This window comes from Muscardinus avellanarius (assembly GCF_963383645.1).
Source record: "Muscardinus avellanarius genome assembly, chromosome: 19".
NCBI lineage: Eukaryota > Metazoa > Chordata > Mammalia > Rodentia > Gliridae > Muscardinus > Muscardinus avellanarius.
In genome coordinates this window covers 5,345,694-5,371,288 of record NC_137805.1, presented here as the reverse complement: position 1 = coordinate 5,371,288, position 25,595 = coordinate 5,345,694, and the positions used below count along the sequence as shown (strand labels likewise).

At 39.0% G+C, this 25,595-nt stretch overlaps 1 protein-coding gene across 1 annotated transcript in view; it reads left to right on the top strand.

The window, feature by feature from the left end:
* Window positions 1-12,993: 12,993 nt before the first annotated feature.
* The window catches only part of SPTLC3 (serine palmitoyltransferase long chain base subunit 3), a gene marked incomplete at both ends in the record, with an annotated part of 150,548 nt that continues 137,946 nt past the window's right edge, over window positions 12,994-25,595 (top strand). Inside the window, one exon of the mRNA XM_080716163.1 lies at window positions 12,994-13,110. Within this exon, the coding sequence (XP_080572289.1) occupies window positions 12,994-13,110 (117 nt within the window). The remainder of the gene's footprint in view (window positions 13,111-25,595) is intronic.

The following is a 25,595-nucleotide window of genomic DNA, read 5'->3' as shown; positions in this document are numbered from 1 at the left end:
GGTCACAATTTTAAGATATGTATAAAGTGAATGTTATCCAGTATTAATAGCAAACAAATTACAATTGCATATAGCAATATAGAAATTATATTATATTGAGCCAAAAAAAGGAAAGAAAAGAAAAGAAAGCCAGACACAAGAGCATTTCCCGCATCATCCAACTCTCTTAAAGAAAAAGGGGCTAAGCAAAATCCTTGCTGCTGGAGGAGGCTGAGGTAGGGTGCCCTCCACAAAGCTAGGAGTGCAAGGGACAGACAGAAAGTTCCAGGATGTTAATGATGTCATTTCTTGTTAAACGTACCCATTTAGTACTGGGCCACACAGTAGATCATCAGTTCTGCCCTTAGCTCTACTTAGTTAACACATTTACTCTGTCTTTAATTCAAGAAGATATGTTTATGGTATTTCGCCAAAATGTCATGAGTCACAGGTTAGACAAGAAAATAAGAATCACTAAGTCCAGCCAGTCTGAACAAAGCAAGAATTCTTATGAATATGATAAATCCTCCAGTACTGGGACCATTTAACTTTGGATCACAGCTTCCTTGTGATTGGAGAGGGGATAAAAGGAGAAAAAAAAATAAGTTAACCAACTTTGACCCTGATATAAAATATTATCTTCTGTGCTTTTTATCTTTCCAACAAGGAAAGGAATCATTCATTTTATCACCAGTGGTTAATTGTGTTGTTTTATCTCTTCCTCTAAAAGAAAACTATTGCTTGGATATTTTAATTTTGTAGACATTTCAAATAGTCTGACAGGATTTTCCCACATTCAGCATAGTCTTCACAATAATGGCTAATAAAATTTCCATTTTTGACATAAAAAGCTGAAGCTCATACAGTGATTTAATCATAGGTCATACAATTATTTATTACTAATAGTATTGGCCCTTCAATAAATATCCAGCTGGTTTAAACATTTAGTGATTCTTGTATGAAAATTTCTGAGGACTGGACAGTTTCCTTTTAGAAGTATTGAAAGACCATATGCCCCCCCCTTTTTTTTCAAGAAAAGGAAAATTGTTTACTTTGGAGAATCGAATTCAAAGCAAGATTTACCTCCTACTCTACAGAATATTGTAGGATATTGGATATCAATGTTAGCTACAGGAAGAAATATATTATTTTTATGAGGCTAACACTCAACAATCTAGTGGCAGAGAAAAGACAGGGACATGTAAAATTTAAACATGTGTGTAACATTAAGAAGAAGCAAGTCCCTGGAAAGAAAAGAGCTGCAGAGGGTGTTTCAGTGGATGGGAAAGTATGACTGTCTTATTACAATCTGATTATTTTTTCCATCTTCTTTATTTGCAAGCAAATTACAACTTCGTGGTATATTTTCTGATGCAAGGCTAAGGGGGAAGCTTCGAGACCTGTGAGCCAGGGCATGGAGAACATGTATTAACCATGGCATAAATTCCTCGCTGTACATGTTTCAGGTAGAAATGAAACAAGAGCAACAAGAAGAAACGAGGTGAGGTTTGAGGTGTGAATGTTCATTCCAATCATGCATTTGTTGACTGGCACCAGCACCAAGAGCTTGGAGCATAATTCCAAGCTGGACTTCTCTGGGATGTTGCAGAGATCAAAAGCGACTATCCTGCATTTCTATTTTCTGACCAAATGACCCTCAGGTCACTAGATAGATGCCTACAAGGCAGATAACGCGAGCTAATCCCATTAGCGCAATGGTCCACAGACCTCAATCCTGTGCCAGCCCAGCCAGAGTATCACACCTGCCACAGGAAGGAGGGACAAAAAGAAAATAAAGCTTGTCCTCTTCTGCCACAAGGAATTTAATTCCCCAAACCTCTCCAAGCAGGACAATTTAGAACTAAACAACTTGGAACGTAGAAGATAAAACAAGTTTAGGATTTGACAAAATACATTAAATAACACCTTAGGATTTGTGAATTTTACAATATGTAAAGTCTATCTAAAAAAGTGATCTACAGATTCAATGCAATGCCCATTAAATTACCAAGATCATTCCTCAAAGACATAGAAAGATCAGTCCTTAAATTTATTTGGAAAAACAAAAAGTCCAGAATAGCCAAAGTAGTTCTCAGCAACAAAAAACATGCAGGAGGAATCACAATACCTGACTTTAAACTATACTACAAAGCCATTGTAATAAAAACAGCATGGTACTGGTACAAAAACAAAAACAGATACATAGACTAATGGAGAAGAATAGAAGACCCAGAAACAAGTCCACACACTTTCAGCCAATTGATTTTTGACGAAGAGCCAAAAACATACACTGGAAAAAAGATAGCCTGTTCAACAAATGGTGTTAGCAAAACTGGTTAACTATATGAAGAAAATTGGAAATTAATCCCACTTTCTCACCCTATACAAGAGTCAACTCAAGATGGATCAAAGACTTGGAAATTAAACCAGAGACCTTGAAGCTCCTTGAAGAGGGTATAGGTCCAACACTGCAACACATAGGCACAGATAAAAACTTTCTCAACAAGACTCCAAAGAAACAACAAATTAAAAGGTGAATCAATACATGGGATTGCATGAAACTGAAGAGCTTCTGTTCAGCAAAGGAAACTGTCAAGAGCCTCAATCGAAAGCCAACACAATAGGAGAAGATTTTTGCCACCTACGCCACTGATAGAGGACTAATATCTAGAATATACAAAGAACTCAAGAAAATCAACACTAAGAAAACAAAGCATCCAATAAAAAATGGGCAAGTGAACTTAATAAACACTTCACAAAAGAAGAAATTCAAATGGCCAATAAATGCACAAAAAATTGTTCAACATCATTGGCAATCAGAGAGATGCAATTCAAAACTACCCTGAGATTTCACCTAACTCCAACTAAAATGGCAATCATTCAAAACACAAACAACAACAAATGCTGGCGAGGATGTGGAGAAGTGGGAACCCTAAAACATTATTGGTGGTATTGCAAATTAGTGCAACCACTCTGGAAAACAGTATGGAGGATCCTCAGAAGAACTGGAACAAATTTACCATTTGACCCAGCAATACCACTTCTGGGTATCTATTCAAAAGAAAGCAAACCAAACTACCAAACTAATGCATCTGTATCTATGTTCATAGCTGCACAGTTCACCATAGACAAACTATGGAACCAGCCAAGATGTCCATCTACAGATAAATGGATTACAAAACCATAGAATGTGTACACAGTGAAATTTTACTCAGCCATTAAAAAAAAGTCAATTACATCATTTTCAGGGAAATGGATGGAACTGGAGGACATTATGCTAAGCAAAATTAGTCAGTCACAAAAAATAAGAAATCGGACACTTTCCCTAATATGTGAATGCTAAGGAGAAATGGGTCATAGGAGGAACTCTATATGAAAAAGGAAATCCTATAGATGAGCAAAAAAGACAACCTAAATTAGGGGATGGGAGGGGGAAAGAAGGAAATTCTCTAAAACACACAATGTACTTAAACATATCAAAGTCAACCACTAAGCCAAGCAAGGGAAGGAGGGATGGGGAGAGAATGGGGTGGGAATTGGGTAGGGGCTAAATGGGTGACGTGTACATGCATGTCTACACAAGCTTTTTACCCTAATATAATGTATGAATATAATGCACCAATAAAAATTTTTTAAAATAAAGTCTCTCTAAAAACAACAACAATGCTGGGTGTGGTGGCACATGCTTGTAATCCCCACGCTTGGGAGGCTGAGACAAGAGGATGGTGCAGGTTCAAAGCCAGCATCAGCTACTTAGTGAGGCTCTCAGCACTTAGTGTGACCCTGTTTCTGAATAAAATATAAAATAGTTCTGGGAGTGTAGCCTGGAGGTAGAAGGCCACTCACTGGGTTCCATCCCCAGTACTACCAATAATAATAATAATTAAAAATAAAAACACAAGCAACAATAATTAAACCATGATGAGATACCACTAAGCATTCAGCAGACTGGTTAAAAAATTTTAAAACAGCAATTATATCAAGTGTTGATTAGACTGTGGAGCAATTAGGAAGCTCTACCATGGAGCAATTAGGAAGCTCTAAAATGGCACTACCATTTGAAAAACTGTTTATCAGTATCTCCCAAAGCTTCACAGATGCTCATATTATGTTCCAGTGTGCTATTCCTAAGCACATGCCCAGTGGAAGTAGACACAGAGAGAAATTATATATGTCACATTTAGATCTCAAAATTCACCTCGTTCCTTCTTTTTGCTCTTGCCATTATATATTATGTATATGGCATGTAATATATACATATATATAATCATATATGTGATTTCCAAAAGATATATTAGAAATTTTAAGGCAGCAATAATTTTCATCCCTAAAAGCTGGAAACAATATACATGTCACAATATAGTAGGTAATAAATATATTACAGTATGAAATGAAATACTCTATGACAGTGAAAATGAACAGGTTATTTCTACATACTCCAAAAACCGAAAACTCTCTCAAACCTCTACCTCCAAGCTACACCCCCAGCCCTATTTTTTAATTTCTTTCTTTGAAACATGGTCTCACCGAGTTGCAAAGAGTTTAAGTAGCTGAGGCTGTCTGTGAACCATAATCCTGTGGTATCAGCCTCCCGAATTCTGAGATTACAAGCATGCGCTACAACACCCAGCTCTGAAAGTCTTTTAGTTCACTTAACTGTTTTTTTATTGCATTATTTGTTTTCTTAACGATCAGTTTCTTGAGTTCTCTGTGTATTCTAGATATTAGTCCTCTATCAACACTTTACAAAGGAAGAAATTCAAATGGCCAATAAATGCATGAAAAATTGCTCAACATCATTAGCAATGAGAGAGATGCAAATCAAAACTACCCTGAGATTTCACCTAACTCCAACTAGAATGCAATCATTTAAAACACAAACAACAAATGCTGGTGAGGATGTGTTGAAGTGGGATTGCAAATTAGTGCAACCACTTTGGAAAACAGTATGGAGGATCCTCAGAATTGGAACAAACTTACCATATGATCCAGCAATACCACTTCTGGATATCTACCCAAAAGAAAGGAAACCAAACTACCAAACTAATGTATGCATATTTATGTTCATAGATGAACAATTCACCATTGTCAAACTATGGAACCAGCCAAGGTGTCCATCAACAAACAGATGAATGGATTACAAAACTATGTGATATATACACAGTGGAATTTTACTCCGCCATAAAGAAAAACACAATTATATCATTTACAGGGAACTAGATGGAACTGGAGGACATTATGCTAAATGAGATTAGTCAGTCACAAAAAATAAAAAATTGAATGTTCTCCCTAATATGCAGAAGCTAGGGAGAAAATGGTCATATAGGAGGAACTATAGATGAAGAAGGAGATTCTATAGATGAGCAAATAAGGTAACCTGAGAAGATGGATGGGGAGAGGGAAATTCTCTAATGTTCATGATGTACTTTAACAAAACATCAATGTCAATGACTAAGCCAAACATGAGAAGGAGGGAGGGGGAGGGAAGCAGGTGGGAAATGGGTAAGGGAAATTGGGTGATGTGTGCACGTATATCTCCACCATCTTCAACCCATTAAGATGTATGAATACAGTGCACCAATAAAAAAAAAAACTTTAGAAGAAAGTCTTTTAAAATGCACATTACTTGAAACACCAAGAGCAATAAACCAAATAGAGCCTTTGTGAATTTTACATATTGACATTAGTATAAATAGGCACTGCAGGAAGAGGAATAATATACCCTAATTCCTGGATCCTGTGAATACATTACTATACATGGCGAAAGGGACTTTGCAAGATATTGGTCAAATGATATGAAACTTCAGTTACATAGTAACTGAACTGTGTTCATAAAAGTGAACACAGAAGTTTAAATTTTTTAAATTTTAAGAGATATATTATATAACATGTTTATTTATACTTGGCAACTGCCAAAAGAGTAGATTTCAAGTGTTCTAACCACACAATAATGATATTTCTGGTGAGGTAGTATATTTGTTAGTCAGATTGATTTAACCATTCCACAGTGTATATGTTTATCAAACTCTGCCTCCCTCTCTCTCTCTCTCTCTCTCTCTATATATATATATATATATATATATATATATATATATATTAACTAAAGTAATTTATTTTTCTTTTTTTGCAGTACTGGGGATGAAACCCAGGGCATCCTACTTCTGAGCTACACCCCCAGCCCTAATTTTTATCTTTATTTTTGAAACGGGGCCACACTAAATTGTGGAGGACCTCACTAAGTAGCTGAGGCTGGCCATAAACCTGCAATCCTCCTATCTCAGCCTCCCAAGTACTGTAATTTTTCTTGGAAAGGGAGTTTATAGATGTAATTGAGATGATTCTGAAATCATCTAGATGATCACACTCTAATCACATGATTTCTTAAAGGTGGAAAATATTTTATGGCTGTAGTTACCCAGAGACTCATGACTAAAGAACACTCTGAACTGTACCAGTGCGAACTTGAATATAGAAGGAAGGGGCTACCAAGGAATTGAGGTGGACTCTAAAAGCTAGAAAAGCTAAGGAAATGGATTTTCTTTTCGAGCCTCTGGAAGGAAGGGTCTGTAACTCTGCAGATAACTTAGCTCAGGGAAACTCCTGACCCACAGAACTCTAAAATGATAAATATGTATTGTTTCAACTACTAAGTTTGTGATCACTTGTTGCATTAGCGAAGAAAAGGTCATAAAAGTGCCAAGAATTTCACTTCAATTTACCATGTCTTTCTAGCTAAAGTCATAACTCTTTCTGTGAAAGCCTTAAGAATAATAAGTTTTACTTTTTCTACAAATAAAACTTATTATAAAAGACTATAAAGCTGGTAGCTCATTTCAAGCATGCACTACATTTGTGACATTATAACTTAAAGTTAGTTACTTTCTCTAATTAAGATTGTAGATAGTCTTCTTACACACACCCTACAAACCTTTTATATGGAAGATACAAGAGTACAGAATTCCTGTTTTTCTCCCAAATTTATTGAGGTTTAACTCAACAAACGTATTGGGTTTTCCCATATGATACCTCTCATGGTCTCCAGAGCAATCTAATATTGATCATTCAAATGATCCAATTGAAGCTCTGATCAGATAGAATGGACTAGGTGGGATTTGATTATCCTGATGTAGGTTCCTGCAAACAGACTCTGAGATAATGATTTGGGTATAAGTAGTTTAATGGGGGGGTGTGGGGGTTCAGGAAGAGTGAATAAAATAAGAAAGGGAGGGCAAACAATAACAAACATTTTCCCAGAAGAGTTACTGTTGAGGGCAACATGGCCAAAATCCCACTGAAAATTCTTGAGAAACTATGAACACACCAGAGACTGTGAACACACCTCCATAGAGAAGGAAAGTGCATGGGGTATTTATCCATCAACTCCCATCCTTTTTTGGTTGAGGGTTGCTCCCAGAAATGTGAAGTCCTCAGCACACCTGGTCCACACTGTAGAAGCCAAGGATACCTGTGGTTAGATACATGATTCAGGCACAGAAAAAAACATGAAGCAACCGACTTGTAAGGGGACCATTTCTGGGGAATATCCAATTATGCCAAGAGGGTTGTGTGTGAGGCACTGATGGTGTCTGTAATAGTATGATCTATTTCAGAGCAAAGTTATGTGAAGATAAATATGTGCTGTGAACATTTATTTCCCAATCACAGTGGTACACAAAACCCAGAGTTGTGATGAGTAAACTTCACTTGATCTTGGTGAAGACTTAAAATTTTCACCTGATAATGGGCAAATTGATGTGGCCACTTATTGGAGTTTTCTCAGTTTCAACAGTTTCTTGGTTACTCAGATCTAATATTTGGTCATACGCAGGTGGCCTTTTATGCTATTGTGCTTATATCCTGTCATTAAGAAATTTATTTCTCCAGATTGAATTATTTGGTAAATTTGAGTACTTTTGGGTAGACTTGTTAGAAGACACTGAGATGCCATGAATTCTTGGTACCTATTGAATATATTACAGGACTTCAACAGACCAAGACAAAAAGAATTTTTATTCATTGGTCAATTCAGTGAAATCTCTCATGTCACAATTGTTTCTGATGTTATTTTTATCTCGGTGGTTGATGGTTCTTTCTTTTAATAAATTTTTAGTGGTGCATTGTAGTCATACATCGTAATGGGATAAAAAACAATCTTGTGGAGATATACACACACACATCACCCAACCAGCCCTTACCCAATCTCTAACCCTTCCCTCCCCCTCCCTCCTTCCCATGCTTAATTTCCTGATTAACTTTGATATGTTTCTGTTTTTTTCTTCCATATATGGTCAGGTTATTGTTGACAAGGTTTCCAAGAACATTTGGTGAAGGAAATAATAATCTTTTCACTAAATATTGTTGAAAAATAATAACTACATGAAAAAAAATAAAATTGGGCCCTTACCTAACACCATATACAAATATTAACTCAAAATAGATAAAAGATCTAAATGTAAATCTTAAGACTATAAACTTTTAGAAGAAAACCAGAGTCATAAAACTTCACAACATTGAAATTGGCAGTGATTTCTTGGATATGATTCCAAAGGCATAGGCAACAAAAGAATAAACAAACTTCATAAAAATAGAAAAATATTGTACATCCAAAGACAATGTAAATGGAATTAAAAGTTACTGATAGAATGGGATAATATATTTCCGAATGCTATATCTGAAGGTATATTAATATAGTTCTTAAGTCAGCAGGTGAAGAACAAGTACAATGGTGCTAGGAAAGGGAACTCAGTCTGGGCCCGGTGATCTGTGAGTTTCTGTCCTACTCTCATGGCTTGTTATTCTCGTGGCTTTGTAAAAGCCATTTAGTCTGCTTAGCTTTCACATCAACATCAAGACTGAGTTATGGAGAATGAGTAGCTCTCTACACGCTGTGGAGTTCTGACCACTTGTTTTGCTTATCTCCTCCCTTTTCTGTCAACTCACTGTCTTCAAGTGGCTCCTCAGTTTTTTCAGGATGTATGGCCAAGCCACTGAGCATCCTTCTCTTGCCTGTCCCTACTCTGCTGTCTCCTTTTATGTCTGTTTCATCAAGGGTGGACCTGAGCCAACCTGATGGCACATACCTGTAATCCCAGTACTTAGGAGGCAGAAATAGTAGAATTGCAGATTAGAGTCCAGTCTCAGCAACATAGCAAGACCCTGTTTGCAAATTTAAAATAAAATAGGTGTGGGGTGTGATTTGTATGTAGAATGGTCCTGGGTTTAATTCCCAATATCAACAAAAGAAGAAGAAAGGAAAAAAGAGCAAAAGAAAAGAGATAGAAGTAAATGGAGGAGAGAGAGAGAGAGAGGGAGAGAGAGAGAGAGAGAGAGAGAGAGAGAGAGAGAGAGAGAGAGAGAGAGAGAGAGAGAGAGAGAGGCTGTAGAAGCAGCTGCTGGACCAAAAGAGAAAAAAACTGTCAGGTTTCCTTTTGCCTTCAACAATGATATAACTGAGTAGAAGACACACGGAGGCTGCTAACTTTTAGTTCTAAGAGGATGAAAACCATGTATGTTTTAATTATTTTTATATACAAGGACCTGGAAAATAACCCAATACAGAATAGTTCTTCAAGCATTTGTTGAGTCTACTGGCTAATCTGCAATGCACTTAGTTATTCAGAGACACCAAATCTAGATCAGCATTTGTCTTTCTTTCAGTGTTGTTTGACTTCTTAAGCTTAAAGCTATCACTCACCTGAAGAGAACGTTACATCATTTTGACTGGAGATGATGTGAAGCCACCAGCCAGCACTGACTGTACACACCAGTGGTCACTGATGTAAAATGAGTGACGTGTTAAGATAGTTTTGTGCACGTGACGACACACATACTCCAATATGGCAAGCAAAAGAGAAAAGTTCAAGAGTGAGAACACATAGCAGATATTTTTAACTTGGTGTTTGGGATTAGAAAAACAAAGTTGGCTTCAGATGGGTTTTGAGATGTTTTCCTGGTGTGTGGCTTTTATGCCCTTGTAACAATAAAATAAAGGAAAACAAGAAGAGGAGAAGGAAGAGGAAGAATTAGGGGTTGGAGGAGAGAAAAAACGGAGGAATGAAAGAGGAAAGGGAAGGAAAAGGAAGAAAAGGATGAAGCAAATAAACACTTATATTTTCAACATCTACTCAGTTTTATCTAAAATCTTTATTATAAAAAACACTTTGAAGTAAGGTAATTAATCTCAGGAAAGCTGGAAAATCACAAGTTCAAGGCCAGCTTGGGCCATTGTAGCAAAGGCCTGTCTGAAAATAAACAATTTAGAAGGGCTCAGGATATAGTTCAGTGGTAGAATGCTTGCCTGTCATGTATGGGGTACAAGGTTCAATCCCCAGTACTGAAAATACAGAAACAAAACAACTACAACAACAAAGCCTTCGGAGCTGGGTTGTGGCTCAGTGGTAGAATGCATGCTTAGTATGCTCAAGGCTCCAAGTTCCATCCCCAATACTACAACAACAACAACAATGACAATAAAAACAACAATAATAATAACTTTGTACAGGATAGGAGAGAGCTCAGTATGAGCTTGTCTTTCTAATTAACACAAGGTAGTAAGGTGAACAGTAATCAGTACTCCCACCTTCTTTATCTCTCCATTTCTTAGAAGTAAATGAACAGCCTTGGCAAAAGCAAGACCAGTGAGAAGTTTATTCTGCTCTGATGACAAGGGTTGAGAGAGATGCAATAAGAACCCTGAGCTGGAGACACATGCTGGGCTGGGCACACTTAGTATTAACTCTGTCTAATCATTTGGCCTAAGACATTATTTCTCTAGCACTCCTTAGGAAGGGGAAACTGGGGCCCCTCATATATAAATCAAGCTCAGGAAATCATTCTGATCACCTCTCCTGGAAGCCAAATTATTTTGAAAGACAGACAAACCCCAGTCAAGAGTGCTCAGGACTAAGAGTCAATTCATTTTGTTTTGGTTTGTCCATGTCTATTGATTCAATAAATTGTTTTTTCTGCTAAGCACCTGATGTCAAAGAAGTCTTGATTCAGTCCAGGGGTAAAAAGAGGGGTAATCATCTTCCTATTCATCATAAAGGGTCACAACTGACATTTATGCTAAAATACACATTAAGAAGAGAAAGGCATGACACATTATTTTATCATGGTTTCTATAACACAGAGCCGTCAGACCCAGAGATCCAGGGGAAAATACGCATTTTTATATTTTTATACCATCCATTTTATGCTCAGTGGGAAAACCCACACGATCTGTGTTTGCAGATTCTTCTTGGTCTCTGTGCAGAATCCCTTCCTGCTCTGTGGGCAGGGCCCTTCTGAAATGCGTGCTTGTGATCCACTATAGATGAGATGTATCAGAGTTTCTTTATGGTTAACATCAAAGCAGAATATGTGAGGAAGATTAGAACACATTTTCACTTAATGACTTGGTTTAGGTAAAAAGGGTTTTAGTTTTTATGATCTACTTTGGGGACAGAAATTCTAGTTTCAAGGGCTTTTCTTGGGGAAAAAGAGGAAGAAAATAAGAGAGGAACTTTACTTCTAAGGCCTTTACTTTGGCCCCCAACACAGGAAAAACCACAAAAGTGAGCTTGGGAAGACTCAATAGGCTATAAATATGGACTTTTTTTTTTTTTGAGTACTAGGGATGGAACCCAGGGGCATCCTACCTCTGAGCTACACCCCCAGCCCTATATTTTAGTCTTTTCATTTTCAAAACAGGGTCTCAGTGAGTTGCAAAGGGCCTCACTAAAAGAAGCTGAGGCTGTCCACAAACCATGATCCTCCTATCTCAGTCTCCCGAATGCTGGGATTACAAGAGTGCGCTACCACACCCTGCTTAATTATTGACATTTTCTAACAAACCATGTCACCGGAGTACCATTTGATGTTACTAGAAGGATATAAATCTCTGGAAATTGGTGCATTGAAAGAATATGAGTTAAACAGAGAAATTTGGGGACTGGGCTCTGGAGTCACCATCTGCATCTCAACACCTGTCAATCACACAGGTGTGAGTAACAGTATTATTCCAACTACCCCCACTAGACACTAGTCCACAAAAAATGTTTTGTCTCATTTTATAGGCAGAAAAACAGAGGGTGGCTTCTGCAGGAATAAGACTCATAAAGATAAGAATCATGCCTTTGTGAATGATGAGAAATCAAATATTCTATTTCCCAGACTTCTATTTCACTAGAATTTTTAATAGATTAAGAGCCCTCATTTTATGTAGCCCTATATGTTATATGGGTTTATAGGTCTCTATGTGAATTTTGAATGTTTTCATTGACTTACCTTATTTATTATGGTGATGCATACAACATAAAATTTGCCCTTTTAACCACTTTTAAGTGTGAGCTTCAATGTCATTAGATACATTCACATTATTGTGCAGCAAAGTACCACTCTAGATGAACCTCCATACCCATTAAATACTGATTTCCCATTCCCTCACCCTCTAGCTCCTGGCAACCATTTCCAGCTACTGTTTTTGCAAGCAAAAAAAAAAAAAACCATTTAGACTTCTGATCTTGGACATCTATACTTATATGTAGGACATACTTATATGCTAGACAGCTTCATATTCATGAAGGCGGGAAGAGGAAAGAAGGTAGATGCAGAGTTGGTTATACAGTATTTACTGAGTGTACTGTACGTGTGTGTGTGTCTTTAAAAGATCCTCCACCTCCCAGCCCGCCTCCTTCCAGTTTGCCACTGAGTTTTCTGTCCCCAAGTTTCTTCATTCACCAAGAGGAGCTGGCACAGCCGATTCCCTTTGTAGGTTTGGAAACAGGTTTGTTGCCATGGAATCCGCACTCTGACTGGGGCTGAGGTGTATAAAGGTGACCATTTGTTTTTAATTTTAAAGATCTGGCAAAAAGATAGGCTGCTGCTCTTCTTCTGGAAAAGCCTGACTGGTAGGATTCCTGTAAGGGCTCAGCCCCGTGGTGCCTTATCCCATCCCCTGATCGGCTGCAGGAGTCCAGTCGAGCTCCAGGAGCCCGCTGAAGGGGAGTCCACCTTCTTCAACACTTCCCACAAATGGCTAATTCTGGAGGCGGTGCCCTCTGCAACGGGACTCTTCACAATCACAAGAAACAGAGCAACGGCTCCCAAAGTGGGAACTGTGGGAAGAACGGCATAGTGAGAGAAGCCCAGGTAAGAGGCCACCTCCTTACCCTTGCGCAGGACGTCTGTACCTTGCTGTATTTCTTTGCAAAGCTGTTTGAGGGCATCGTAAAGAAGTTCCTCTGATGATGTGTTTCTCATGTTTTGATTCCTCACCTCAGCTCGTCATTGGTATGCTTGGCTGCCAAAAAGTTTAGATGTGGAAAAAGGAGAGAAGGGCTCTGTGCAAGAGAGGACCTACACAGCCTTAGATTCCCTAAAATATAAACTGACTACTAGACTTTTCTCTCAAGCATTTCAGGGACAGGGCTGAGAAGGCTCAAACTGCTTAGCTAAATTTCAGTCCATGGAGAGACCTGCTCCATTCATGATGGCTCTGAAGGAAAAGAGAGTGTTAGGGGAACTCTGCTGAGATGGTGAAGACTGAGGGAGTTTTCCCCAGCCACACATGAAATGTCTCTTTGGCTCAAAGGCAAGTTCTTTTTGGTGTTTAATAGAGCACTGTCCTCACGGAGTCCTGCTTTGAAATTTGACATCTCAGAAATTCCTTTTGAAACACTATACAAGGAAACCAAAGCATCTTAAAACAACTTTTAAGAGGTTTTTGCTATTTGGTGCTTTTTTTTTCTTCTGTGTTTGCAGCTGCCATAACAGAATGTTTGAAGGGAGTGTTTAAGGAGGACAAGAAGTAATTCAAAAAAATTATTTAATGAAGGAGCCCTTTATATAAGAAGCCCACATGTTCTTATATAAAGGGAATTCTCTAATTCCCACGCAACACCCTGTCACTCTGCCATAGCAGCAGGTGAGCTTACCTGCCCAAGAAACAAACCCGAGTAGCCAAACAGGTAGCCTCACTGTTGAGAAATGAGAAGCTGCTCAGGGAACCCCATGCAATCTTCCATCACTCAGTCATCCAGGCAGCCAATATCCACCCAGGGGAAAGGTCAGATTGTCCTAAGATCACAGCACAGGTGGGGCTGGCCAGGACCAGTCCTCCACTCAGCCTTTGTGGCCAGGACCAGTCCTCCACTCAGCCTTCGTGGGTCCAGGCACAGAGGCAGGAAGCATTCTTGAGCCTGTCTTTTGTGTGAAAAGTGTGTTCCCCAGATATATCCCCCTCTTAACGAAAGACATTCCCTTAGGCTGAGAAGCATGTACCAGAAAACTCAGGCTGGCTCCACTCAGAGAAGTGTCTGAAACTTGGAGCAAGGCAGAATAACATGTTCCACTCTGGCCACTTGCATGAGCTAAGTCAGTAAGGTCCATCGTCCATCCATCAGGAAACATGCATGCAGATCCCCGCCCAAGCTGTTCCTCACTCCCGAAATGCCTGTATCATGCTGACTGCTCACCTATTTGCTTCTACATCATTCTGAACCAGGGGCTCTCTTTTGAACATAGATGCCTTCCAATTTGTTTGCCCTTTCTTCATTTTATAACCACATTTTGGTGTTTGTGATCAGAAACCTAAATAGATGTTTGCATGCAGTCACTCCTACAGAAGGAGAGACTCCAGGATCCTAAGGCCTTGTTTCTAAGTGCACCTGCAAGACTCTGCTATCCTAGGGTGTCAAGGCTTCCCTGAGAGCAGCTGAGAAGATCAGGGTGCTGTTGTCTCTTCTGACAGTTTTTTCGAGAGGGCTACCCAGAGCCTGTTGGCCAAGATATATTTAGGTATTGCTGAGTTGAAACTGGCTTCTACCAAGAGCCTCAATTATGGCTGAAAAAAAACATTTTCCAAAAAGAGTAAACCCTCATGATGAGATCATTATGTAATAGAACAAATAAGAGCCCATTTTCTCCTTTATGATGTTAATGAAACTGTCTTTATTATCACAGTCATTCACAGCTGGTTTTATCCCAATAGACCCTTTAAAATCTGCGGTCTTGACCCCAAACCTTGACTGTTGATAAAAAACAATCCATTAAAGCATACAGATATCTGAGACCAGCCATCTTCCAAACACTTTCTGCCAGGCCTAAGGTCCTACAGCAGGGCATCTAAAATCCTACCAGTTTCTCTGAAGATCCCCTCATCCTTTCTCTTCCTGCTTACTTGCAACCACATAGAAGGAAGCTCTCTCTCCTTTATATACTAGAGGACTCTATAAGATGCTGTGGACAAGGAGGCATAGCAAACTGTAAAAATCAGTGTTGGCCAGTTGCTTGAAACTCCTCCTTCCTGTTGGTCCAACATAGTCTGGTTTGAACATCTTGACTCTGCCACGCAGGCTTGCTAAGTCAGCCTCAAGGCTGGGAAGGAGCCAGAAGCTTTCTATTCAGAAAACCTTCTAGAGTTTCTTGAGGATGCTTTTTTGGAGCTTAATGGCATTGCCTTTGTTGTTGCTATTGTTGTTGACCCCATGTGTCCCCAAATGAAACTGGTTTCTATCACTGATTAAGTCCATTTATTTATTTACTTCTAGAGTGTCTTCCTATTTTTTACTTCTAATAGAACAGTATTTTCCTATATTTATTCTCACTTCTCATGAGCACATCCACAGAAAGACAGAAGGATCATTAATGTCCTCATCCATAAATATGACATTTCTAAAAATCTCCTAGTGACTGACTTAATTCTATATAATTAATTTATAATTATTATTCACATAATTGTCTTTTAATACACACTAATTATTTTTAATCTGGTCATAAAGTTTTATTAGGAAACCCTAAAGCTGATAGCAGAAGTTGTCTCTTTGTTGTTCTTAGTACTGGTGCCTCTAAAGGTAAGTTTTTAATAGGATAGGGTCTCCATATTCTTTTTAGTTTTTATTTTTTATTTTTGGTGGTACTGGGGGGTGGAACTCAGGGGCTTTTCTACCTATTTTATACTCCCAGACATATTTTATACTTTATTTGGAAACAGGATCTCACTAAGTTTCTGAGAGCCTCACTAAGTAGCTGAGGCTGGCTTCAAATGTGTGCAATCCTCTTGTCTCAGCCTCCCAAGCACTGGGATTACAAGCTTGTGCCATCATGCCCAGCTTGCATGTTCTTCTTTTAAACTGATGTATAAAAAGAATAATATACTCTGAGGTTTTCCATAATCATTTCTTTTCTGGAGAACAAAAATGTACTGGGCATTAGGTATTCTAATTCTGTGTTTATGGAGTTCTTGACCTGAACATTGTAAAATTATCAGGTATAGTGCATTAAGTTTTAAGAGCTACTTTCTATTTCTGTGATTTATTCGTCTGTAAGTATTCACCAGTACTTATTAAGAATCTGTTATCCTTTGTATCTATAAGGACAAATATGGAGTTTATAATTTAGGTTTTAGAAGAACACTTATATTAAAATCAAGATAAAAGCATTAAGGTTAATAGTGCAACTACAAGAGCTGTCATAAAGATGTGATTTGAGGACAAATGAGTGGTACACATAAGGTCGTTCAGAAAGAAGGAAAAAATAAGATCTATCAACATTCAGCTATGCACCCGGACCAGGCCATTTCCATCACAGGCAAGGTCCCATGCCTTCACAGTGGCCCTGTGGAGAGGGAGCAGCATCCACATTATTGTGCTGAGGAAACATATGTCACCGGGGACCTTAAGCAGAATCACATGTTGCATGGCCAGGATTCAAACACAAGTCCATGTTGCTCTCGAGTCGAGTCCCTTTCCCCCACTTTCTAGGGACCACAGATTGGGCTGAGGAGTGACAGCTTTATAGAACCAAGAGGACTCAGACCGAGTCCTGAAATCTTTTGAAATGACAGAAAATTTAAAGTTTACATGGGTACAGTGGCATATGCCTGTAATCCAAGTGCTTAAGAAGCTAAGACAGGAGTATCACAAGTTCAAGGGCAGCCTCAGCAACTTAGTAGGGCCCTCTATAACTTAGTGAGACCCCGTTTCAAAATAAAAAGTAAAAAGGCCTGCGAGACCAGTGTCCAGGCTTGCCAAGCAGCAAAGCCGGTGCCTGGGCCTGCTGCACAAAGGGCCAGCGGGTCCCTCCAGTCATGTGGTTAGGAAGCACTTGGAGCTGCCACTGCCTCACCCCATCTCTCAGCAGATTCCCAGACGCAAGTGACCTCTATTAAAAAACTGGGTGTGAGTGGATCATCTCGTCAAAGTCACTCACCTTCTGGAGGTCAGGATTTCAGCAAATGGGAACCAATGTGGAAAATAAAAGACGGATATCCAAGGAAGAGATAAACTGTAACTGATTGACTGTGGAGAAGTAGAAACTCTAACACATTATTGGTGGGATTGAAAATTAATGCAACCACTTTGAAAAACAGTACGGAAGATCCTCAATAGAATAAAACCAAACTTACCGCATGATCCAGCAATACCACTTATGGTTATCTACCCAAAAGAATAAAAACCAAACTACCAAACTAATGCACAAGTATCTGCAATTAAGGTGACCTATCTAAGGGGATGGGAGGGGGGAAGATAGAAACTCTTTAAAGCACACGATGTACTTAAACAAACATATCAAAGTCAATCACTAAGCCAAGCATGGGAAGGAGGGAGGGGGAGGGAAAGGGATGGGGATTGGATAAGGACTAATTAGGTGATGTGTGCATGTGTATCTCCACAAGTTTTTTTTTTATTTCATTAAGATGTATGACTACAATGCACACACACACACACACACACACACACACACACACATATATGTATATATATATACATGTATATATATATGTATATATATATACATATACGTGTGTGTGTGTGTGTGTGTGTGTGTGTGTGTGTGTGTGTGTGCATTGTAGTCATATATATGACTTGGGGAGCCTACTGGCTGACCCTGGGTTCAACCCCATGTACCAAAACAGTAAAAAATAGAGTGGGAAGAAAAATGAGAAAAAGAAAGGGAAGGAACCACTAAGATGAATGTAGAAATTTCTAGTGAGAGGTCATGGGAACAATCATAAGACATTCCAGGAAGGGAGGGGGGAATTGTACATAGGTCGAGAGGCACAGGGCTCACAGGATATTTGAGAACTCTTCTACATCAGCAAGGCTTCAAAGTCAGAGAGAAAGAGCGCAAGTGCAGCCACAGTGCTCGGTAGGTGCCAGGTGAAGGGAATGGATGGAGTGAGATTGAGAATATGAGGGAGACTCTTTCTAGTCCTAGAACTCATTGGGCCGAGCTTGCAGTTCACCCCTCCTTCCCATGTCCTCTTGAGGCCTGTAATGTCCTGCCACACCTACTCTCTTGGGATGGTATAAATTTCTTCTAAGTGTAAGAAGTGTGACTCGTAGTTCAGTTGACCACAGTGGTAGCTTTCTGATGAGTCTCTGTAAACACAGAGTGTCTGTGGGCCCATTCAGGCTGCACATGGAGTGAAGTACAGGTCAATATTCTCACTGATTATCAGAGGAATTCAGACACTAAAATAATTTTGGAAATCTCTTGTAGTTGTTCTGATTTTAATCCCAGTCTTGTCTTCCGCAGTCATTCTCCAACAACTTTTGTTTTGGTGGTTCCCATGTCTTTAAAATAATCCACAATGTGATAAGGTTTCTCCCTGATCTCTAAGAGGTGTTTCCATCTTTTCCTCATGCGCTCATTATTGTAAAGTATTTCTGCATTCCAGAAGCTATACCATTGAGATGGGAATATTCTCCCTCCGTCTATAAAGAGCTAGCAGTCTAAGTAAAAAACATTTAATTGTAAGAACTATAATAGATGCTGCCGTTATCTATGCCTATGTAATAATCATCACAAATTCAATGACTTGCATTTCTTATGATTATTATGGGTCAGAAATTCAGCTAGGGCTGAGTAGAAATGACTCCTGTGTTCCACATAGCGTATGCTGGAGAATAACTGGCCTTTGTGTATTAGGCAGTTTTCTGTTACTATAATGAAATACCTGAAGCTGAGTAACTTTATAAAGAAATTAAGTTTCTTTCATTCACTTTCTAAGGAACAAGGACATGGCATCAGTATTGGCTCAGTTCTGATGAGCATCTCATGGTGGATGGGACCAAAAGGTTAGAGTAAGTGGAGGAAAGAAAACACATTGCCAGACGAAAAGCCAGAGTGATGCAGAGGTCCTATAATACTCTGTGAGGACTTGCCCTCAATTGTCCGACACTAGGTCCCACTTTTTAAAGCTTCTACACTACTTCTTACTTATGTCACCCTGGGGACCAAGTTTCCAACACTTGAACCCATGTGAAACAAACTCAAACTATGTCCAAACCACAGCACTCTGTCCCTGGCCCCCAAGGTTCATGTCCTTCTCACAGTGCCAAATAGTCTTTCAATCCCCCCAAATTTAAGTCTTAACTTGTCTAAGCATCAAACAGAAGTCCAATACCAGCCTCATCAGACTTGAGGCAAATTCTTCCCATCTGTAAAATAAAATGTAAGTTATGTATAGGGATAAGATAAGCATTCTTATTCCAAAAGGAGGAAGTAGGCAAGTAGAAAGAAGTAATGACCTTCAAATAAGACAAGGCCCAGCATAGAAGACATTAAATCTTGAAGCTCCAAACCTGGCACATGCACACTAAGGGGTGGGCTGACCTCAGACGTCCCACCTCGCATCTCTGCTGGTCCCGAGCCCATGGTGTTCTCCTGGGCTGGATTTTCATGGCACTCATGTCTTTCCCAGTAGCTGCTGCATGTTTCTGGCAGCTACACCTTTCTGAGTCTTTGCTGCTGCTCCTCTCCCATGGATCCAAAGGTCATCACTCCATTTGGGACTTGCTGCAGGGACTCTGTAGGAAACTTCTTGGCATCTTTCTTTGAAATTTCAGTGAAAGCTTCCATGATGCCATAACTCTTGCATTCTGTGTTTCTGCAAAATCAACACTTCATGAACACCAAAGTATGCTGCTGCCATGAGCTAAGCCTCGGCCTGCTTGAACCACGGCTACAACAGCCACAGAGCACATCAACAGAAAGCACAAGCCTCAAGCAGTCTGGGCCTCAAGCCCATGAAGAGTGCCCTGGACTCGATCCTTGAAGCAAATTCATCTGGAGGCTTCTAGCCCTGCGACAGGAAGACTGACCTTGAAGATTTCTGAGATACCCTCCAGGCCTTTTCTCATGTTCTCCCTTCAGCCAATGCTAATCTCTTCTCTTTGGCAAGAGATTGCTCCATGGCACCCTTTCTCACTTTATCCTCACTCTTTAGCCTTTCCACCTCTATCTGCCACCCAGTTCCAAAGCTGCCTTCACATTTTCAGATTTAGTTATATTCATAACCACCTTCCACAACAATTTCTGTTTTAGTCAGTTCTCTATTACTATAACAAAATGCTTGAAGCTAGGTAGCTTTATAAATAAAAGAGATTTATTGAGCTCACAGTTCTAGAGGTTCAAGCATACGATGCCAGTATCAATTGGACTCTGATAAGAACTTCATGGTGGATGGCATCATAATGGTGGGAGTACAGGCAAGAGGAAGAGATTGTTACACCAGACAGGAAGCCAGATGAAGACAAATAGGGGGTCCCCGAATTCCTTTAGGGCCATGACCTCAGTTAACCAAGACCTCCCACTAGATTCCACCTCTTATATAACCTCCAACTCTATTACCTCCCGATTCTGTTACCAATCTTCTAACACATGAACCCCTTGGGGACAAACTGAACCATATCCAATTGCACTACTGAGTATTCAAGATACTTGGTATTCATGGCCTTGGTGTTGGCTGTCTTCCAGGGCACCTGTGTCTTCTCTAAAAGAATTGTCTATGTTGCCACTCAATGTGCTGCAGAGAAGTCCAAGCTTCTTTATAGGATATCTGTCTTCTGAGAGTCAACATGGAAACTGATGGCATCTTATGTCCTAGAGACACTTTGGCTACATTCCATCCTCAAAGTCAGTAAGTCTGGCCAGTTACAAAAGGAAGAGAAGTCCACTTTGTTTCTTAATGGGCAGAGCTACAAGTCATGGTGCAAAAGGTTGGGAGAGATTAGAAGGATCATTGTGACCATCTTGGGAAAGAGTTCATCACAACCGAGATAAATGGTCTGTGCTTCAGAACAGAGGAGAGGCATGTGGCCTATCCTGGGAAGCAAAGAAGTCACTCCAGGCACAAATTCTTGAAAGCAGACCAGTCAGGCACACAGGCATTCAAGCAACTTCTGCCATATCACTTTTATCTTTCCTACACGTGTACTGAGTATACTCCTTTGGCCAGAAAAAACCTCCAAGCTAATCCACAGGTGTTTGTGGTAGGAAACACATGAAGATCTGGATACATCACCAAGAGAGTGTCTACTACAATAACCACAAATATCCTGTGTGCTGGAAGTCTGTCATGATTAGTTGTGTTTTTCTCAGACTGTGTAAGTTTTATTTTTGATGGCTCATAGAACATGATTTATGGATTAGCCCTGATTTAAGGAGCTAATTGTCACAGATGACTGGATTAAGCAACATAAACAAAGCCTACCCACTGGGATTGGCAAAGAGAAAAGAAGTATGTCTATGTTGAAAAATATTACCATAATTTGCCCCTTTTGCACTTAAACAAGTTGAAACAACAACAAAACACAAAAAGCTTAGCAAGTTTAGAAATATAAAAATTTTAAATGTTATATGACAAAGAGATCATGAAAGATTATAAACAAAAATCAAGTGGCAAATGTGATAGAAGTAAAAATCCCCTTTACAACAGCACTAGAAACATGAAGGTCCTGGAAATAAAGACATAAAACAAAACTTAATTTGAAGATATATTAAAATGATACTGAATTACATGAAAAAAATTGGGATAAATGAAAATGCATACAATATTCATGGATAGAAAGATTCACAATAAAAATGATGTCAATTCTGTCTACGATAATCCACAAACTTCAAGTGAGCCCATTAAGTAAAATGACACTTTAAATCAGGCAAGTGACTTTAAAGTTTATGTGGAAAAATTAGTAAGCAAAAATAAACAGAAAAATTATTTTAAAAAATAGTAATGAGGGGTGCTTAGTACTATCAAATAGTAAATGGCGTTATGCAGTAATAGAATTATAGTGGCTTTATATTACATTCAAATAAACAGGCAAATATTAGATAAAATTGTTAAAATCAGTTCATAAAGTAGCAGTAAACATAGATTTTAATAATATGTATCTATATTAAGTCTTTATACCCATGATACAATACTTAGGGGACACAAAATAAGAGCTTGAAAAATTAATTACATAACTATCAATATTTCTTTCTGCATAGGATAAATAAGACAAAAATAACCCTATACAATAATAAAAAAACAAATTACAGACTAGGAGAATGTTTACAATTCACATCACAAAATGCAAATTTTTAAATACATAAGTACCTTTTGAAAACAACACAGAGAGCTGGGCATGGTGGCACATGCTTGGAATCCCAGTACTTGGGAGGCTGAGACAGAAGGATCACGCAGGTTCGAAGCCAGCCTCAGCTACTTAGGGAGGCTCTCAGCAACTTAGTGAGACCCTGTTTCCAAATAAAATACAAAATAGGTCTGGGAGTATAGCCCAGAGGTAGATAAGCCCCTGGGTTCCACCCCTAGTACCACAAAAAATAAAAAATAAGAAAACAATACAGGGGAATAAAACTTAAAAGCAAAGAGAAAATAGTGGCTATGAAGGAAGTTTATGTAAATGAACCTAGGTTCTGGAACAAAAGTTGGTAAAGGGAAAGTGAGGAACATACTAGAGTCAGTTTCCATGAGAAAGAAAAGAAAATTCCACTTTCTCGATGTGTCTATAAAGGACAAAATTGAAGTGAAATTTAGTTTGGATAATCTAGTTATTTATCCCAGTACAATAATGATAATAAATGAGGCATGGTGGTACAAGCCTGTAATCCCAGTATTTGGGAGGCTGAGACAAGCAGGTCATCAGAGGCTTCAGCAACGTAGCAAGACCCTCAGAAATTTAGTACCAGCCAATAATAGTAATAATAATGGTGAGCTAATAAATAAGATGAGTGATAGATCCTAAATGTCAGATTCTTTTATATAATTTGCCTCCTCTAATTCTCTTAACAACTCTGCCAAGTGGATATTATTAGCTTTGTCCATATAGATGAGGAAACTAAGGCTCTAATAACATAAGTAACTTCTCTAAGTTCACGTAGCTAAAAGTAAACTGAGGCATAACTCCAGACTGTCCACTTTAACCCTGCTTCTTGTTACTCCCAGCAACTATGCAGGACCCCATGATACCATCTGCTTTACATTAAGAGGCGTCAAGATCCTTGTGTTCAAAATTGAAAATAAAACCAATTATCTAAGGTATCAATAAGAAACAAGAAAAGAAAGGGACTTATACTTGCTCTGTATCCACAGTATGTATCCAAGAATACCTTGCTTGGATTCCTCATGTATTTTGTTCCATGGTTGAAAACATTGAGAGGTAACCAAGAAAAGGATAATTATAACCCTCTCTAACATGTGTTATGCCTTCCATTCATGATCTCACAACATTCCTTTGAAGTATTATTTTTTGACTCATGCTAGCAGTGAGGACACAGTTTTAGTAACTTAACCAAGGTCATTGGCTCATAAGTATCCATACGAGGCTTGGAAACAAGGTTTGCTGGATCCTATAAACTATTGTAAATTACTTCCCGCTGCTGCTCTAACCACCAGATATTATTAGGAATGGGATTTATATCTACTCTCACAGAGAAAGGGCCAAATAGATTCAGCATTAAAGGACATTGTTAGTGGGAGTAAAAGGTATTATGGATTGTTTCTTCTTGCATGCTTTTCTGTTCTTAGTGAAAATTTATCTTCATAAATGACACCAAAATGTAACATATCAGAGCTTTCAGAAAGCAACATTCTCCAGCTGTAGCCACACTGTACCAGTCTGGCCACCTGCCAGACTTCACTCCAACCACAGAAGATAGATCCCATGTGACCCTGAGCCACATGGCCTGAGACTTACTTCATATGGCGCTCAAGAGACAAGCTGCCTGGCCCTGAGTAGGTGCCTGGACTACCAGAAGCTTCTCTGCAGGGCCTTTCACATGGCCTCCCTCAACAGGCCCTGCACTTGGTGAACATCTCATGGTTATGCTGATATCTTAGACATGTGATAGGATAGATAGAAGCTAGATGTAAATTCTTGGAGACCTTTCCCATTGACAGGTAAAATCTAATTCCGCTCTCATGGAATCTGGAACGGATCTCATGACTTACTTGGTCAATACAGTGTGTCAGAGAGATGATCTAGGACTTCTGAGAATCAGTTACAATGGGCCTTGAAGCTTGAACTCAGCCCTCTCAGGACAGCCATTCTCAGAACTCAGACAACAAGCATGTTCTAGAAAGCCCAAGCAAAGCCCGAGTAGAAAGAAACTAAGTAAGCACCAGCTTGCACACTGGGGGAGTGAGCAGTCTTCTAAGTGGATCCTCCAGGCCTGGGGGCTTCCTCTGCAACAAATACACCACATGGAGAAAAGACCACATGCCCCCGCTGAGCTCTGCCCAAATTACATCATTTGTTTTTCAGAACAAATAAGTGATTGTTGTTTAAGTTCAGTGGTGGTGGTTTATTAAGCAGCAGTAGAGACTGAACACACATGGACGTTATCTTTCTTTCGCCTCGAAAAATAATTTTGCAATCTCTTTTTATAACCATTTACCCTGCTTTGAATTTTCATCTTGAGGGAAGAATTTGTTTTGGCCATGCATTTGTGACAAAGGGGCCTTTTCCTGGCTTTTAGGCTTCTGTTTTATTTTGGTTTTCTTTATTTTGTTTGGCAAATGGGCTGTATGCTCAAGTAAACTGCAGATGAGTATCTGGCTATAAAAGCCAAATACAATAAGGGCCAAGACAACAGCAAGGCAAAGAAAGAGCAGGATCATTTAAGTATTGCCAAACCTGAAGTGTAATTATCCAACCTGAGGAGGCCTGTAATTTATGTATTGTCTGTGAAGAAAGAGCGGGCTTGAAAGAATGTGTTTTCAAGTGTTTAATCAATTAAAGGAGCACACTTTCTTAAAGTATATTTAATATCTTGTAATTTTATTAATTAAAAGGCATGGGCTTTGAGTACATTTAATTTCCATCAATCATGAATTAACCTACTTGTTAATATTTTTACATTTTTTCCTTTTAGAAATACCATTAGAGATAGATTGGTGTTAACCTGATTACTCGCAAAGAATCACTTTGCAAAAGAATCACTGCATTAATTTTGAATGCCCTTAATCTTTTTACTTGGGGACTATTTTATCTCATGCTTATTTATTTAAAGTGGTTCAGAAATACTTTACATTTACTTTTAAAAAAGCAATAGATGAGCTGGGAGTGGTGACACACACTTGTAATCCCAGTACTTGGAAGGCTGAGACAGACGGATCACAGGTTCACAGCCAGCCTCAGCTACTTAATGAGACCATCCGCAACTGAATGAGACTCTGTTTCAAAATAAAAGAATAAAATAGTGCCAGAGGTATAACTTGGAGGTAGAGGGCACCTGAGTTCCAACCCCAGTGCCAAAAAAAATTAAAAGAAAAGAAAAACAAATAAAAAGCAATAGATGATTCTTTCACTTTCAGTCTCCTGAGTTGTTATACTGCTGGAATGCCCAGA